General features: G+C 38.6%; 1 protein-coding gene across 1 annotated transcript in view; it reads left to right on the top strand.

Annotated features, from left to right (window-relative positions):
- IL1R1 (interleukin 1 receptor type 1) overlaps window positions 1–17,294 on the top strand; it is a 44,398-nt gene that overhangs the window by 15,280 nt on the left and 11,824 nt on the right. The window contains exons 10-17 of the mRNA XM_084507545.1: window positions 214–359; window positions 2,021–2,164; window positions 3,230–3,394; window positions 4,004–4,354; window positions 4,885–4,945; window positions 14,026–14,131; window positions 14,473–14,574; window positions 15,432–15,501. Coding sequence (XP_084363671.1) covers window positions 214–359; window positions 2,021–2,164; window positions 3,230–3,394; window positions 4,004–4,354; window positions 4,885–4,945; window positions 14,026–14,131; window positions 14,473–14,574; window positions 15,432–15,501 — 1,145 coding nt within the window. The remainder of the gene's footprint in view (window positions 1–213; window positions 360–2,020; window positions 2,165–3,229; window positions 3,395–4,003; window positions 4,355–4,884; window positions 4,946–14,025; window positions 14,132–14,472; window positions 14,575–15,431; window positions 15,502–17,294) is intronic.

Here is a 17,294-nt window from a genome sequence, read left to right as displayed (position 1 = left end):
TGCCATCATCAGTTTAAAAAACAAACAAACAAAAAAAAAGTCTGGTGTTATGTTGCAAACTGCTTTCTTTTCTACAAACCTCTTAGGTTTGTAGAGGTCAAAAATGAATGTTCATGTATTTGCAAATAGTGTTTAACATGGGATAGATTCAGCAGAGATTCTAGTTTCTATACTGATATTTCTTTTTTTATTTTAATCCTTTTTTAATGACAGAAAGGGGATGCCTCATGGAATTACTGTAGCTGGAACAAAATTTAACATTTCAAAAGTGAAAGTAAAGGATTATGCCTATAAATTTTTCTGTCATTTCATATATGAGTCTCAACAGTTTACATCATATATCAAATTGGAACGCCCAGGTAAGATATCAAGTCTTGATAAAAATTGTGATCAACGGTGCCTACTTTTCAATTAGTTTGACACCACACTACTTGCAGCTAAAACTGTTTCTTAGCAAAATTAAAGGGAGTAGCACTTTGAATTTGCTTTGCCTTCTCTTGTTAGGTATTTTAGCAAGCATTAATGAAATACTTAAATTTCATTTGAAGCAAATATGAGGCCTCAGTGGAATACTGTGCTTCATTTTGCACACTTGTGAAGAAGCATGTGAATCAGAGGAGATATGTGTGTAGAAGAGGAGTGAAAATGGCCAGTTCTCTTAAAGAATTGAGGGGAGACATAACCAAGTATGGAACAGAGTGTGTCAAAAGCAACTGAACATAAATGTGCCACCTGGTTGTCCTGTCCTACTGTAACAAATAATGGGCTCAGATTGTCAGGCGGAAAAAAAAATCTGTTTAGATAGTAGGAAAAGCTCTTAATGATGATAAAGTGAAACAGTGAAATAGGTTGCTTGGAAGGTCAGGGAGTTTCCATTACTGATGCATATGCTTTGTTACCACCTTCTAGATAGGCACAGGAATTTTGGTTGGGGGCATCAGCTTCTTGTTGAATACTCCTGTCTTGTGCTCAGAGACAGGGTAATTTTGACCTGGCACTGGCTAGTCTGAAATCTTTCTTTTTGGTAGATGAACCTTCAAATAAAGGTACAATGAGCTTGTAAAAACTCAGATGCAAGGTTCAAGAAATTAATTCTTTGTAGTCAAGAACAGATACACAGAAAAGCAAACCATTAGTTTTTTTAAGTGTCCTTTTTTTTTTTTTTTTTTTTTTTTTTTTTTTTTTTTTTTAATATAGCTACAGAATATTCCCTAGTCTACTGAGTGACAAAGCTGATTTCATTGATTGTGAGCCAGTCTTTTGACAGGTGTCACTTTCAAATTTGCCTTTAGCTGGCCACATTGTAAACAGATAACTGACTGAAGGTGGATACCAGCCCTATCTTGTTACATAACTATAAACAAATTATTTGCTTACTCTAAATAAAGGCCTTCACAATGACCCACAGGGTAGGAATTAACCTCAGACATTCTTAAATGCATGAACTAAAAATTGCAGTTCATGTGGCCATTTCCGGGCTTTAATCTATTTATTTAATCTGTTTTTTTTTTTTTTTTTTTTTTTTAATCTATTAAGGATAACAAATTAGTTGGTTCAGTGGTGGGTCTTTCAAGAGGCTTGACACAATGAAAAGCTGGTTGATGTGTGGAGAACAGTGTGGTTAGGAAGTCATCTCCTCTCCTCTGACTTTCTTGCTTTCTGACTGATCAAACTTTGTATGAGAATTCTCTGGGCTATACATTAATATTTATATATATATATAAAATCTTAATTTATATATATGATACTAATATTTTGGTGCTTTGGCTGAAGAGTAACCTCTCGTCTCATTGTTAAGGTACCTTTTCTCTGAAAGATAAAAGCACACTTGTCAAATAACAATATTTGTAGGAAGAATACATGGAAAACTTTTGGTCCTGTCATTCATCACATCTGTTTTTTAAAATCCTTTAATGACTAAGTATTTGAGGGGAAAACTGCCAGTTTTTAACATCACGTCTAATTTCTTATATATAATTATATTTTTGTTTCTCTCCTTTTATTCCACTTTCTACTGCAGCTCAGAACATCCAGGGTTACTTGATTGGAGGAGGAGTTTCTTTGGTATTTTTAGTGTTTGCTACACTCATTATCTACAAGATCTTCAAAATTGATATCGTGCTTTGGTATCGGAACTCCTGCCATCCTTTCCTGGGTGAAAAAGGTATGTTTATGTTGCAGTAAGGTGTACTTAGAGCGTGCTGTGTGTTGTTAATGAGCAGGTTGTCTCCATCTTCTCTTGCAAAGCGATGAGTTAACCTCATTGGAGCATGATCTGGCTTGGGATTTTTGAAAATAGAACACATTTTTATGATGTATAGAATTAGTTCAGATGACAAAAGTATCTATGGGAGAAAAATCAACAACTTTCCAGAATCCAGTTCTATCATTCCTTTCTCTAAAGACATAATTTAGAGGTTTGAATGCTGTTCTGGCTGCAGCTCTTTGGATATCCTTTAATTACCATTCTTACAAAAAGCAGTAATACAATGGAATTGCTCCTCACTCTGGACGAAACAGGACATATTTCATATATTTATTTTTTTTTACTATTTAAAGATATTTCTAATTAGTTTACTTTCCTTAAATTCCTGGCATTCAGAATAATGTTGACTGGTGTGCTATCTATAAGAGCAGCATGCTTAAGTATGAGTCATTTCCAAACATCTGAGGGGAGGTACATGGTTAGAGAAGCTGGAGGTAGTTGTTCTGATGGATTTCTGTGAAGCCTTTTAAGTTTGGTCTTTCTGGAAAGCTTGTTCATACATACCTAATGTGCTTCTGATCCTGAATTTTGCCAAATATTTTGGTTGTGTTTTCATGTCTAAGTGGTTGTTGTGTTATGAAACTTCTGGTTACGAAAATGATCTGCTAGTTATATGGCTGCTGGGGATCTTTAAGAATTCAATTATTCTGCTGGAACAGCTATTTTCTACACAATTCACTGGTAACATATATATGTGTATATATATGTTTGTATTTAATTTAGATAGGTTTGAGTTTTCTTTATTCAACCTTAATTTTGCAGGTCTCTTGCCTATTCAGATCCAGTATGCTGAATCTTAAAGGACTGATTCTACAAGTACATCAGGCTTGATATAGTTATGCATGCTTAGGTAATAGTTGTATTAGAACCCAAATCAACGCTTCAAGCAGAGTGGGAAAGTGTTTAGGGATGTTTTTCTGCTTGTGTCTTTAGATTACATTTTTATATATATATTTTTTTTAGCTTCAGATGGGAAGATCTATGATGCTTACGTTCTGTATCCAAAGAACAGAGAGAGCTGCTTGTACTCATCAGATATTTTTGCTTTGAAGATACTGCCAGAGGTCTTAGAAAGACAGTGTGGATATAACCTCTTTATATTTGGGAGGAATGATTTAGCAGGAGAAGGTAAGCTATCCAAAGACAAATTAGACTTGAGTTTTCTTATTAGCAGCTGAAAAAAGGAAAGCAAAGTGACGTTAATTTATCAGGCAAGAATCAAAGTATACTTTGCCCTAGTGAAATTCTTACAAAGCATTGCCTTACAAGGCTTTAAAACCCTTGTGGAGGTTTCCTTTGTGTGTGTATGCACACCAAGTTTCAGTTTCTAGCACCTGACACTGAAAATTGCAAGGTCTGTCCCACTGACTGCTTATGTGAAATGAAGAAACTCATCTGAATCTTTTGCAATTTCACCTATGGTAATAATAAAGTGACATCAAGTCATAAGTAGTAGAAAGTTGGTAGCTCTTTTCCATTTATGCAATACAAATATGTATGTTTTCATGTGGTCAGTGTATGTTTTCATGTGGTCAGAGCGTTGCATTAGCCAAATCTTCACTTGTCAGCTAACCCACAGTAACAGCTTGGATGCTCTTATCCTGTCCCTATTTATGAGGTAAAGGGAGGCTCAAATATCAAACAGTGAATGAAGCAGTTGCAACATATGAGTAACAAAAAATAAAACCCTGATAGACAGCCTGATTTTTTTTTGCACAACCTTTTTTCTCTCTACAGCTGTGATCAGTATTGCTGATGAAAAAATCCGTCAAAGTAGAAGAGTGATAGTTATTTTAGTACCAGAACCATCATGTTACAGTATTCTAGAAGACGCGTCTGAAAAGCATCTAGCCATGTATAATGCTCTTATCCAGGATGGTATTAAAGTAATTCTGATCGAACTTGAAAAAATACACGACTATACTAACATGCCAGAATCCATCAAATATATTAAGCAAAAGTATGGGGCTATCCGATGGAAAGGTGACTTCTCGGAAAGGTCTCATTCAGCAAGTACCAGATTCTGGAAGAAAGTACGCTACCACATGCCGTCCAGAAAACGTGGATCTTCATCAGGATTTCACTTGTTACCATAAAATACTAATTCTTCCTAAATAGCAGAAAAATGACAATCACTGCCAAAGTTCATTATAATTAGTGATGGATGAATTGAAGGTCATATGTATCTGTTTTGTACAGAAAATCTCATCCAGATTTGCTAGATTGAAGGTACTACAACTTTGTCTACAGATGTGAATCACACTTTCTTCTGGCCAAATCAATAGAATGTTCTGTAATACCATCAGTAGCACACTGATGACATGGAAGCCATATAGGAAGTACATAAGGATACAGAAAATACGTTCTCTTGAAAGAGAATTGCACTGTGATTTGTTGGAATATTTTTTGACTTTAAAAATGGAAAGGAGAAAAAAGAAAACTTCTTTCCAGCAATTTAAGGTTGAATATGAAGGGAACTGTATTAATTATAATTGTGATGTTTTGTAATGGGTTTGGTTGATGCCAGTAAATGTTTGTGCTTTTTTTTTTTTTTTTTTTTTTAATGAAATTACATGAATCTTATTTGTTACAAGTTTGTTATTTGCTGCTTTGTTCAGTTTGCTCAAAGATAATTCCATTTGTGTTAGTGCATCAGTCGGGTATCATCCAAGAGAAAAGGTAAGAGACAATCCCAACCCCCCCAAAAAAATACTATTCAACTTGGCGAAGCATAGATTCTCTTACTTGATCTTTTTACGTTTTAAAGAACTGCATGGTTTTCAATCATTTATCCCACTCAGACATCATAAAAATACTATATTGCTGTACCAGGTCATAAAAATGTAAAATCTCCAGAGGACTTTCTTTCCAGTTATGTGGCTTACTATGTTCTTATTAGCCGTGTGGAACAATGAGCTCATGACACATTCTCTCATACAGAGTTCAGGATGGTTGACTTCTTCCCCTTTCTCCTAGGGACCAAAGGGCTTCAGGGCACAGGCAATGCAGCTGGGCAGTTTTCATGGGATGCCATTGGTAAAAGAGAGCAGGTCTCCTCTCCTGTTCCCAGCTAGGGTTCTGGCTTTAGCATTTGGCACCTCTGAAAACTGAAGCTGCCTGAACGGACTAACATGGCAGAAATTCTTTTCCTTGTAGCTTTCTCCCAGATAAGTGGGTTGATCTGGTTGCTAGAGAAGTCCAAGTGCAATGGCCGAAGTAAAGGGGTAGTGTGGTCAAGCTTTTTGGCTCCAGGTGCGTTTAGAAAATAGAGCTAAAGTAACATTGCCCAGTGCTTAGAGAGAGAGAGATGGCTTGTGTTATTGCCTGTAGCTGCTTGCTTTTCTTTTTTCTCCTCTCCACTGATGTCGTAAGGAATCTAAGATGACTGGGCACCTAATTTAGCTGGGGTCAGATGAATTTATGCTGGAGTTGCAACTTCTGTGCAGCTGTTTGGGAAAGGAATCTATTAAAACTTACTGTGGACATCAAATGCTTTTCCTTTCCCTCTTCTTTATTTTTTATTTTTTTTAGCAATATGTTCAACACAATTTTGTTAGCTCTGAAGCTAAGATGCATATAGACAGTGATGTAGTTTGTAATAATAAATTCTCTTGCAGGGCATTGATTGCTAAGAAATTATCAAATCTCTTTAAAATCATGTTTATAGCTATGAATTTTACAGGAATGAGAGATGTGAGAGCTAAATTGCGTGTGCTTTTCAGTCTGTGCTCAAAAGTTTATGTTTTTAATTTAAGAGATTTGTTTATGTATGGAAGCTTCAGCGTGTGTCTGTTACAAGTGGGCTGTGTGCTCGGAGTATAAGGCATATCTGGTTCTCCTGAACAACTGGAGCACCTTTTGTTCTCCTCCAAATCAAATTTCAGCAAATCTTTTCTCATACATCTCCCTTACCGCAGAACAACTATCTTACTACTGTGTCAAATTCCAGTGCTTTCCAAGCTGTACTTGAAGGCTGTTGCTAATACAGTATTAGGCAGAAATTTTGCCTTTGAGTTCATCTGAAAAAAACAATGCTCTGCATCATTCAGAACTCTTCAGCTCTTTGAAGACTGCTTCCTTCATTTTGACACTACAGTCTTTATTGGCTTTTTCTTCTTTCATGACTTTTCTGCCCTCCATTTTCAACCAAAAGAAACTGATAATGTGAGGTGCCATCCCACAGAACTGCCAAGTGACGATGGGATGCTGTGACTCTTGTGTTCTGCCTCACTAGTAATAAAACCAATGGAAATAGCTTCCACCTGAAGTTATTTGGTTACCTCAGTGTGTGCTGGAAATCTGAAACCCTGCTTCTGGGGAACAGTGCCTTCTGAGCTTCAAGCTTCATGTGTTGAGTGTGTCTGACCAGAATCTCTTCCCTTCAGGATAGGAAGGGAAAAACGTGCATTTGAAATGTCAAGATTTATCTCCAACTTTTATGATACTGGAATGTTTAATTGATGAATGTCATGTGTGTACAGACCAATACGTATGCTTATCTTCTGTTCTCATTGTGTGTTTTATACAAGACAAAAATGTCAGGGAAGAAACACTTTTGGTCATGAAGTGCCACATTCACTAAGCTGTTGCACTAAATTTCCTTTTCAATATAGTGTGTGTTTGGTGACAGCCTGTTGAAGGAGGGTAAAAGAGCCTTGAGATCCATCCCAAGTTACTGAGATCCATCTGGGCAAGGCGAATGTGCTAATTGTTGTGGTTCACATTGACAGAAGAATTTAGTGGGACAGCAGCTCTGTGGTTTGGTTTTGGAACTCTTTTGTCAGAAGATCCCTATATCAAATGTGAAGACTAGACACTGGAAATACTGTATTTATACCCTGAGGACTAGTGCATAATATTGACTTTGTATTTCCACCTTGACAGTTTGTGGTTTGCAGGCCAGCCAACAGAGCTCCAGCAACCTCTGGCCTCCTGAATTTTTCTTTTTATTTTTGCTGTCTGGAATAGATTGTATGATAAACTGCTACTTGTTATGCCTACCTTTGGTGGAAAGTTATTTTACTGAGCCAAAATACTTTTTTTTTTTTTTTTGATACTTGTCCCTTTTGCTATATTTATATGACTGCTGAAGTTTTCCTGTGTGTTATGTAAAGACACTTTGAACAGAGGTCCACTTTTAATTCAATAAAACACTACACAATTTTTTCTTACAGCATTGCTTTTTTTTTTTCTCCTCATTCCTCCACTGAAGCACGCTGTGAATGAAGAATGGCACACAGCTGTCTTTGGTTTGAAAGTGTATCGATCAAAATGGCTTTTACTAGCTCTCCATTCAAGCTACTTTTCCCAGAATTGGGAGTGGAGGGGAGAGGGTCTCACTAACATGGGTTTAATCTGGTTTCAGTACAACATTAGCACAAACCACTTCACCCTGGTCATTCTCATTGCTCCCTGAGCATTCTCATTGCTCTGAAGTCCAATTTCAGTGGTCATTGTTACAGCTAAAAAAATTCTTATTAAATGTTTTGACTTACCCTACAAAACTAAAACTCCAATGGTCCAGTTCTCTAGTTTTTTTTTGTTTTTTTTTTTTTTTTTTTTGTCACCACAGTTTCCCCCAGGTGAGTTTAAGCATTACAAACCTGCAGGTAAAGAGAGAGAAAGTAAATTTGTTGGAGGGATGAAAACCAATGAATCATTTCCAGGGGGGGAAGGACAGATTTTGCCATAAAAAGTGGTCTTTTACTTTTTTTTTTTTTTTCTTTAATTATTAGAAACTAGATGTTTCTTATAGAAATACGAATTATTTCCCATGCTTTACTGGTGAATAATTTGCAAGATGCTTGATTACCACACCTATAAGTCCAGAAAAAGTCCTGTAAAATGGATGTAAATGCTAAGTTAGTTGCTCGGTGTTAAAACCAAAAGTGGAATTGATTGTCTAGTAAAATAGAATTACACATTCTTAGCACTGAAAGCACATTTAGGCAGCCTTGACATTCTTAGGTACCTGATTTTTGGATAAACAGTACTAAACTAGCCTGTTTCATGCAGCTTTAAAGTTATCTAAGATAATTACCTGCAATTACATTTTGTGATATATTTTGTAGATTCAACAGAGAGTTTCATCTGTGCAAAGATATTCCTAACATCTTTAGCAAAGCTTAAAGTAGAAATTGCAAGAAAATATACAAAAACGGCTTTAAAGTTCTGTTAGGTTTGGATTCAACCTTTTCAGTTTCTGTTGAGAAAGAAATACGATGAATGTGTATTGTAGCCAAAAGCAAAAAATAAGACTGTGGCTATGAACCAGATAGCTTTGCCCTAAATAGACTTCCGTCTGTCTTAGAGATGTGCTATGACTAGAATCTCTTTTCATGCAGAAGGCATAGTTTACCGGGAACAGGTAAAGCACAAGGTTACTGATTTCTATCATTTCCTTTTAAAAAGTAGCAATTACATATCTTGCTTTTGTCACTTGCCCTAAAAAAACACAAACACACAACCCACACACCTCTCTGTCTCCCCTCCACTCCCTTCCTTCCACCCCAAAAAAAAAGAAGGTTGGAGAGTGCTCATGTTAGTACCATAGCTTAGGTCTATATAAGGAAGCATTGCCCTGAATTTTGCAAGATAACTCCACTGGTGTGGAAGATCTGGTCTCCACCCAATGCACATATCAAGAGGTTTTATTTCAGACTGTAGTCAGCCAACTTCAGTCCCACCCATACAGCAGCGAACATTCTCGCTCTGATTTGCAGAAGGAATGAAATACTTGTTTCAGGTATTCTCATTGTTTATATATCATTTATCAATGAAATACTATCCAAGGTGGGGAAAAAAAATAATTAAAAAAAAAAAAAAAGGATTTCACAGAAAGATCCTAGTTGACAAATACATCATTTGGGGAAAAATGAAATATACCAACTTCTACACACAAATCTGTTCTCCTCATTACTCATTACCACCTCCGCAGTCACAGAAAGATAAGCCATGTCATGACCATTGCTCTGCTGCAATCCATTTTCAAAGATGGCACTGATAAGTTGAATTAGAGTCCTCCCTGTGCAAATTGCAACATCATTCTGCCTCAGAGCTTCACGGCTTTGTTGCTGGAGCTGGTGGTTCTTGGTCTGCTTTGAAGTGGTGCTGGTGACAACATCAAATGGTCATGCAAACCAATGTCAGGTGTTGGACTTCTCTGGTCTTCCCTGCCTTTTTGACTTGTAACAGCCAAATTCTGTACTTCAGGTGTGACGTACCCCCGGATTTTGCTGTCTCATGAAACCCAGTCATTTCAGGTGATATTCCTCCAGAGGATTTGCTGAATTCTAATTCTTATCAGTCTCTGCAAAGTTGAATGATTGAATAGATCTCATTTTACCTGTTCATTTTGGTAATGTTTTAACAACATTTTGTTAACCAGAAACATTTTTTCACTATTAGTGATATTATAGTGAAGTTATGAGAAAAAAGGAATACTTCAGAGGTCTCTACCAACCTTGGCCATTCTGTGATTCACTCAGCAGAACCTCCTATGTGTATGTCTCAGTATTCTTCAAAAATGATTTATTTTTTTTTTAATTAGCGCTTCTAGAAAAAAAGCAGTAGAACAGATTATGGAACCCCTCACTTGTCTTTATGATAAACAGATTTGAACCCACAGATGTTTTTTGTTAGTGCAAAATAACATGGAAACTAGAAAACTTACATAAAAATAATTTGACCTTAAGCAGTAAGTGCGTAAGAAACATTTTCAAAATGAAATACGGGTATAATTGCTGACAAAAGACAGAGGAGGTTACTGCGTAAATCCTTAACTCTTTACTGAGCCAGGAATGAGTTCATTCTCTGTGTTCCTCCCAACAGGATAACGTCTGGAGCTGTTACAACACGCCTGCAGCCAGCACTAAGTACCTTCCTTTGGTGGAGGGCAACATACGCAGGCATAGCAGAGCTTCAGCTCTTATCTTACCTCATCTAATCTGTGGTTGTCATGTGGTGAGCAGGATGGTAGAATGTGTTTGTATTTGGTAGATACAATTTAGAAACAGTGCCAGAAAGCACAACAAAAATAAAAGCAGGGTGGGACAAACAGGATAAGCAACGATTATTCTCCACAGCTTTCCTGAAGTGTTTATAACTGGCTTAGCAAGTTTAGCAAATGTGTTTACGATGTACTTTTACCAAGAATGAGAACCTGCCTCGGCAGTCCCAAAGTGCCTGTGATTTCTGATTACTTTGGAAGGAACCTAGGAACGTGCTTTGCTCTATCTGACCATGTATTTTCAGGTAAGTTAATCAGCAAGCTACAGCGGTAAAATGCTTGTGTCTGATTCTGTACTGGCCATGTGGTTTTGAAGAGCTCTGAGTCCAGCAGCGGCGTGTGAGTGAAGCAGAGAGCCCCACACACTGGCGTATTGTGAACACAGCGCTCCTAGAGCAGCCGCAAGCTAAGTAACCTCCAAATACCCCATCAGGGCTACTTTGTACGTGCTGAGTTTGCAGGTAAAAGCTTGGCAGTGAGATGGGACTACACCAGTATGTTCACGTTTGAGCCACAAAATAGTTCAGCGTGACACACAGCATGACCAAGCTGTTAAGGCAACCTCTTGAAAAAGCTAACAAACAGCTGGTGTCCCCGAGGGGCTCCTTCTGGCACCTCCACCTTGAAGGCACACCGTCTCCTCAGCTACAGAAGCGTGCTTCTGCCGCAGCGATAAGAAGCTGCCTGTGATACAAGAAAAAAAAAAAACAAGGCAAAAAAATAGAAAAAAAAAAAAAAAAAGTCCGTGACAGTCTGTTGCGATTGCAGCTGAGGTAACAGCTTGCCGGGTGGGGAGGGGAGCCCAGCCCTGACGTGGGGCTGCCTCACCACCACCATCGCCGCTGCCTGCAAACAGTGGAAAGGGAAGAGGAGGCTTCACCGGCTGGAGCTGCCCACAGGACGGGGTGAGGGGCCCCTCTCACCCCTCTCAGCCCCTACACAGACTGCCAGGGAGCCAGGCAGCAGGTAGACAGCAGTGGGGTTTCCCCTGGGAGCCCTCGGAGCTGTCAGGGGGATGAGGGGATCAGAAAGGTGGCCACCAGCCTGAGCTAAGTGTCTGGGAGCAGGGCTTGAGTAGGGCAGCAGCTGATGTGAGCTTGGAGCAGGGACCCATGCTCTTCTTGTCAGTCGTGTTGCAAGTCATTTGGCATCAGCAGGATTGAGATAATCCCTCTTTCCCTCCAGGAAAATCGGTACAGGTGTACAGGTAATCTTCCAGGTCCTGTTTTTTTGGGGGGGAGAGGGTGGGGAGACAGGGGGCAGGGTGGTGTCTCTGACCAAAGTGTTGTCTTTTGGCTAAACAGGGCTGGAAACTGTTCACAAGCAGGGGTGAAATATTTCACAAAGGTCAGTGTTTTCCTCCGCGAGTAATGCGTGGTTTAATCTGACTCAGTTTCGGAGAGGATTTATACAAGTACTTTTTCTCTGAATTTAAGCGTTGGCTCCTGGGCTGGATCGGTGTGTGTAGCCCGTCACAGCGCCGTTGGCTTGCTCAGCACAGGCTGGTTGGGGACCGGGAGTGCCATTATGCTCAGGTCCTCTGCCCCACTCACATGCGTGTTTCGAGGAATAGGTAAAAATTGTAATGCTGTAAAGTGTTTTGGTCCCCTACATGGCAAGGGATGTGGGTGATTCACAGAAAAATGGCTAAAAATAGATCACAAACGAAAGTCCTGGTTCCGTAACCACCTCTGAACGGGCGGGCTAACACAGCTCTCCAGCGTCAGCTATATTGCGAGCACAGGCATTTGCTGCAACCGGGAGGGACTTGACAAGTTCTCACGAAGAGTCAGGGCAGACTGTGCAGTTAGAAGCATTTAAGGTAGTATGTATGTATATACATTTTCTGATTTAAAATATTTGTGGGTTTATGTAAAAGAAATGGTGTCATAGTCTTGTGTGTGTTCTCTTCAGTTCCAAGAACAGGAGTGTTACACATTTTAATCCATCTGTGTGTTTGAACAAGACATTCAAAGAAAAAGTGCTGTGAGTGTGCAGTAATTACTGAAAGCCATGATTCTTCAAAGTTTTGATGAGACTATGTTTGTTTTTTTATTATTATTTTATTTTTATTTTTTATTTATTTTTTTTAATTGAGTATATCTACTTTGAAAGGGCTAAACAGAAGTGTCTTTCAGACATTTCTGCCTGTCCGTCTGTCTTTTAAACTGATGAGGATATTTCCTTTCAGGGTGAAACTGTGGACATGGCCTCAGATACAACGATTTTTTCCCCTTCTGGAGAATTTGGGCAAAAATAATAGCAGCTGAATTCTGTTCTGAATGGTAAAGCTCTACAGGTCACTTGCAGACTCAAGATGTGGACAAAATGGCTGGGAAAAGGGAGAAATTTAACTGTTTGCCATGGCATAATGTGGTAGGAAAAACATTTGCACTTGATTCTGCAGTCATACTTTATTATTTTCAGCATGATTTATGAAAACATGTCTACAGAACAGAGCCTGTTTTGCTGTCAGATATAACTTAAATATAAATGGATTTTTTTTTTTCAGATAAGTAGTGTGGGTCCCCTCAGAGCAGTTCAAGTGCCTGGTTTTACACAGTGCTATATACTTGCAGCTCTTCCATGTTGGCAACAGGGCAAGTTAAAAACAAAACAAAACAAAACAACAACAACAAAAAAGAACTATTTAGAAAGAACATTGAACTTATAGAGGAGGGACCTGAATGACTGTTCTTCAGGATATGGCAAAATACTACCGCTGGATAGTTTCTGAATCTGCTGGTGAGGCAAAAACTGCTTGGAAAGCATATTTGAGACAGAGTAATATGGTAAGGTAATAGAACAGAGCTTATTAAAAAATGATTCAAAAAGTTATAACGAAAATACCTGGTCAAAAGTGGAGTCCATTCAGTCCTGTTTTCTCTTTAAATTATTTCCATTAAAATATTTTCATCTTCTTTAAAACTAAAATATAGAAATTTTAAGAATGACTGTCTACTCATCACATTTAGTCAAGAAAGGTGGAGTTTTGTACAAACACACATGAAATGCCTCTGGTGATTTAGAGCATAGTGTGTTTCTTTTTATGCTCAGTGTTCTTGTGGGGACTTAACTCCTTAAAGCTAAGCAAGAAAAGACGTGCCTGGTAATTAGAACGGAAATTGCAATGAGGGAAGAGAAGGGGAGGAAGGAGCAAAGCAGGCATTGCAAAAAGCAGTGGGTATGACTCAATGTATGGCGCACTCCAGAGTCAGTTTGGTGAAGAAAGACACAGATTCGGAAGCATCATATTTGATTACTGTTTAGGTTGGTGATTAGCTAAAGATTTTTAACATCAGGATGGGATTCTCCTGGTTGTTCTTCAGCTCGTATAACTGCATTTTTCCTTTCATAGCTGTGTAAAAAGTGTAGTAGGTATCTGCAGAAGGTAGCTTTCAAGAAGAGAATTAGCAAAATTTTCAATGCATTATATAAGGATGGAGTCAGCATTAACTTTTGTGAAGGGAAGTCATGGCCCACAAACACTACAAGTGTATTAGAAGTGTAGATGTGTATGTGAACACACTGGCTACAGAAGACATGGTTAATATAATCTGTCTTAATTTCCAAAAGGCATTCAGCAGAGCACTCAGTGAAACCAGACTGCTATGGTATATGTAGTCTCACATGTATAAATAAGTAGTTAAAAGATAAATGCTCAGTTTCTGAAGTGGAGGAAGATTGCCAGTGAAGTCCCAAGTGAACCTTTTCTGTTCAGCCTATTTTTTTAATGATCTGGACAATGCAGAACTGTTGCAGTGGCAGAATTCGCTGACAATACAAAGTTATTCAGGGTAAAAAGTGGAGGTGTTAATTGCAAAGAGTGTCATCAAGATGTCACGATAGCTATGCAGGTAAATGTAAAGAAAATTTTAAATGAAAACATATGGGTGAAATACTAACATCACATACAGAGTGGCTGACTGGGCTTCCCTGACTTTTTAACACTCAGTGATGCGATCACAGGCCCATGAAAATATTAGGTCAATACTTAGTCGTAGTCAAAGAATGAATAGAAGTTTAGAAATTACTATGAAGTTATTAGAAATTAGTCCAGAATAAATAATTGTTTCCATTCATAAATCTGTAATACATCTATGTTTTGATGACTGGATGCCACTTCTGTTTTTTCCTCACCATCTCAGGCAGGCTGTAGTGTACCTGGGGAATCACACTGAGGGGATGAGGTTGGCAGGGACCTCTGGAAGCCACCTCATCCAACCCCTGCTCCAGCAGGGCCACCCAGAGCAGGCTGCCCAGGACCATCTCCAGGTGGCCTTTGGAGATCTCCAGGAAGGTACAGAAGATGGTGGCAAAGATGATCAGATGTATGAAATCAGGCTCCATCTAAGGGACAGTTAAAGAGATAAAAACTAACTTGTAAAAACAAAAACTGGGGAGGAGTGTGCTAGAGATGTGGAAAATTCTGAGTGCTTGACAAGCTGAATAGGAAATGATCACTATTTTTTTTTTTCTCTTCTGGTATAAAAGTTAGGAGCTGTCAGATAAAAAGAGCAGATAACAGGCTCAAAACAAGCCAAGGCAATTTTCTGTGTCAGTATTTAAAATCTGTGGCTCCTTGCCATGGTTTCAATGGCTTTGGAGGTTGTTGGACTAGTTTCATGGGAAAAAATCTGCTGGGGGCTATCAAGTATCTAGAGACTGACTCTGGCATAGCTTCCTAAATCATGATTTGATGGATTCTAGGAGACTATTCCAGAGGAATGTCTGTATATTCTTGTTCTCTTGCACTTTATTTCCCAAGACATCTGATATTGGCCACAGCTTGAGACAGGATATTGCTTTTGAGGGACCTCTGATGTTGCTGGCATACACATTCTTATGTATAGCTAGTTGCCTGTCACATTCAATCAGAATTGAGCCTTCCTTTTCTAAGAGAAAGCATGTTATGTAGTGGGGTGGCCTCGTAATTATTGCTTTTTAATCCTAGAGATGGTTGTATTTTCCTGTAAGGTAGATGGTTCCTTTTAATATGCTACAAACATGTGAAGTGAATACACTTATATGAGAAAAGTACAGTTGTCAAAAGACACTCAATATGTTATAGAAACTGTGTAATACAAATGTTGATTTTCAATTGTGGAAATTTATATTGGAAAACACTAATTCAAGATTTTCTTTCCTTTTCTGTAGGGAAACATTACAGCAAAAACATTACTTTCCTGTAAGATCACAACAGCATTTCTGTCTTTAATTATTGCAGGTAGGTTCATTGGTGGCTACGGAATGCCTTGTTTGGAAACTTAACTTTTCACATACGTAATAGTAATTTTCTGTGAAAATGGCTGAAAATTAAATTTAATGGTGAAGGTTAATTTTATGTGCGTGCTGGTAAGATTTTTTAAAAACATTTCTAAAAGCAGGAGCCTGTAAAGTGTGATATCTTATGTACTATCTTACACAAAATCACTTAGGTTGTAGGTGACCTCTTGAGATCATCTAGTCCAATCTTCCAGCTCAAAGAAGGGTCAGCTGGAGCAGGTTGCCCAGGACCATGTTCAGTTTTGTTTTAAACATCTCCACAGATGGAGACTCCACAACCTCTCTGAGCAACCTGTTCCAGTGTTTGATCACCCGTATAGTAAGAAAGTATTTTCTTGTGTTCAGATGGAATTTCGTGTGTTTCAGTGTGTCTCATGCCTATTGTCCTGTCAGTAGGCACTGCTGGGAAGAAGCTGTCTCCCTCTTTTTCATTCTGTTACATCAGGTGTATAAGTTTACACATTGATAAGATCCACTCCACCACCAAGCTTTCTCTTCAAGTTGAACAGTCCCAGCTCTCTTGGCCTCTCTGATGCTCCAGTCCCTTAGTCATCTTTGTGGCCCTTCACTAGACTCCAGTAAATCCATTTCTCTCTTGTACTAGCAAGTGCTACTCCAGATGCATCTCACCATTGCTGAGTGCAGGAAGGATCACTTCTCTCAGCCTGTGGGCAGCACTCTTTCTAATGCAGCCCAGGACACCTTTAGCTACCTTTGCCATGACCAAGCATTTCTGACTTATGGTCTGCCAGGACCTGAAGGTAGTCTGGAGTCTCCTGGACCCTGAGGGGATTCTTCCCCATGTACAGGACTTTGCATTTACCTTTATTGGACTTCAGGAGATTCCTGTCAGCTCATTTCTGCAGCCTGTCGAGGTACCTCTGAATGGCAACACAACTCTCTGGTGTATGAACTGATGAAAGGAATTGTAGTTCTAACTTTCCAAAGTGTGTTCATATGACTTTTTTCCATGTTGGAAAATACAGCCATTTGACAATTGATACAATGTCTAGATTTTTGTAAAACTACAAGAGTATTCAGTTTAATTTCTGCCCTTCAGTTGTCAACCAAGAATCCAGTGCATGTTAAAACTTTTCAAATGGATCAAATGAGTTGCTGTAATAATCTTGTCTTGCTACCTAGAATCTTGCTGCAGTGCCAGATTGTTAGAAGAAAAACACTCTGAATTTCCATTCCTTGAGTTTCTATTGTCTGTGGATGGACAAGTTCCTACACTCACCAGTCGTTTAGATATTTTGTTTTTGAAGCTGAGTTAAAATAATGGTCAGCATTAGGGGAGAGGGATTTCAGAGAATGTAAAGCAGGAAGTGCTCAAAATATGATACTATTTCCAAGCCTTAGGACTTAGTGGCAGAAAAATGCATCAATTTGTGTGGCCACAGCAAGTAATTACTGGTCTTCATTTCATAACCATCAAAGTTATGGAGCAATCTGTACAGATATCTGAGCTATTCAGTGTTTTGTTAAGTAATTTGGTATGCATGTAGGATATATGCGTGTACTAGATGGTGAGAACATTAAGGTAGAAATTCTTGGGAAAAATACTACTTTGACATCTCTGGATGCTCTCTGGAATCATTATCTGTGTCTTCACTGATGGTCAGAAAAGCAGAATTTTAGGAAAGAAATACATTAGAAAACAAGGCTTTGTTATGCCCTATATAACTTCACGGTAAATGTGCATCAGTTGAACTCTGCAATTCTGATTATTCC

This window comes from Aythya ferina, assembly GCF_964211825.1.
Source record: "Aythya ferina genome assembly, chromosome: 1".
Classification (NCBI taxonomy): domain Eukaryota; kingdom Metazoa; phylum Chordata; class Aves; order Anseriformes; family Anatidae; genus Aythya; species Aythya ferina.
The sequence above is the reverse complement of the archived record's forward strand: the minus strand, read 5'-3'. Positions and strand labels throughout refer to the sequence as shown.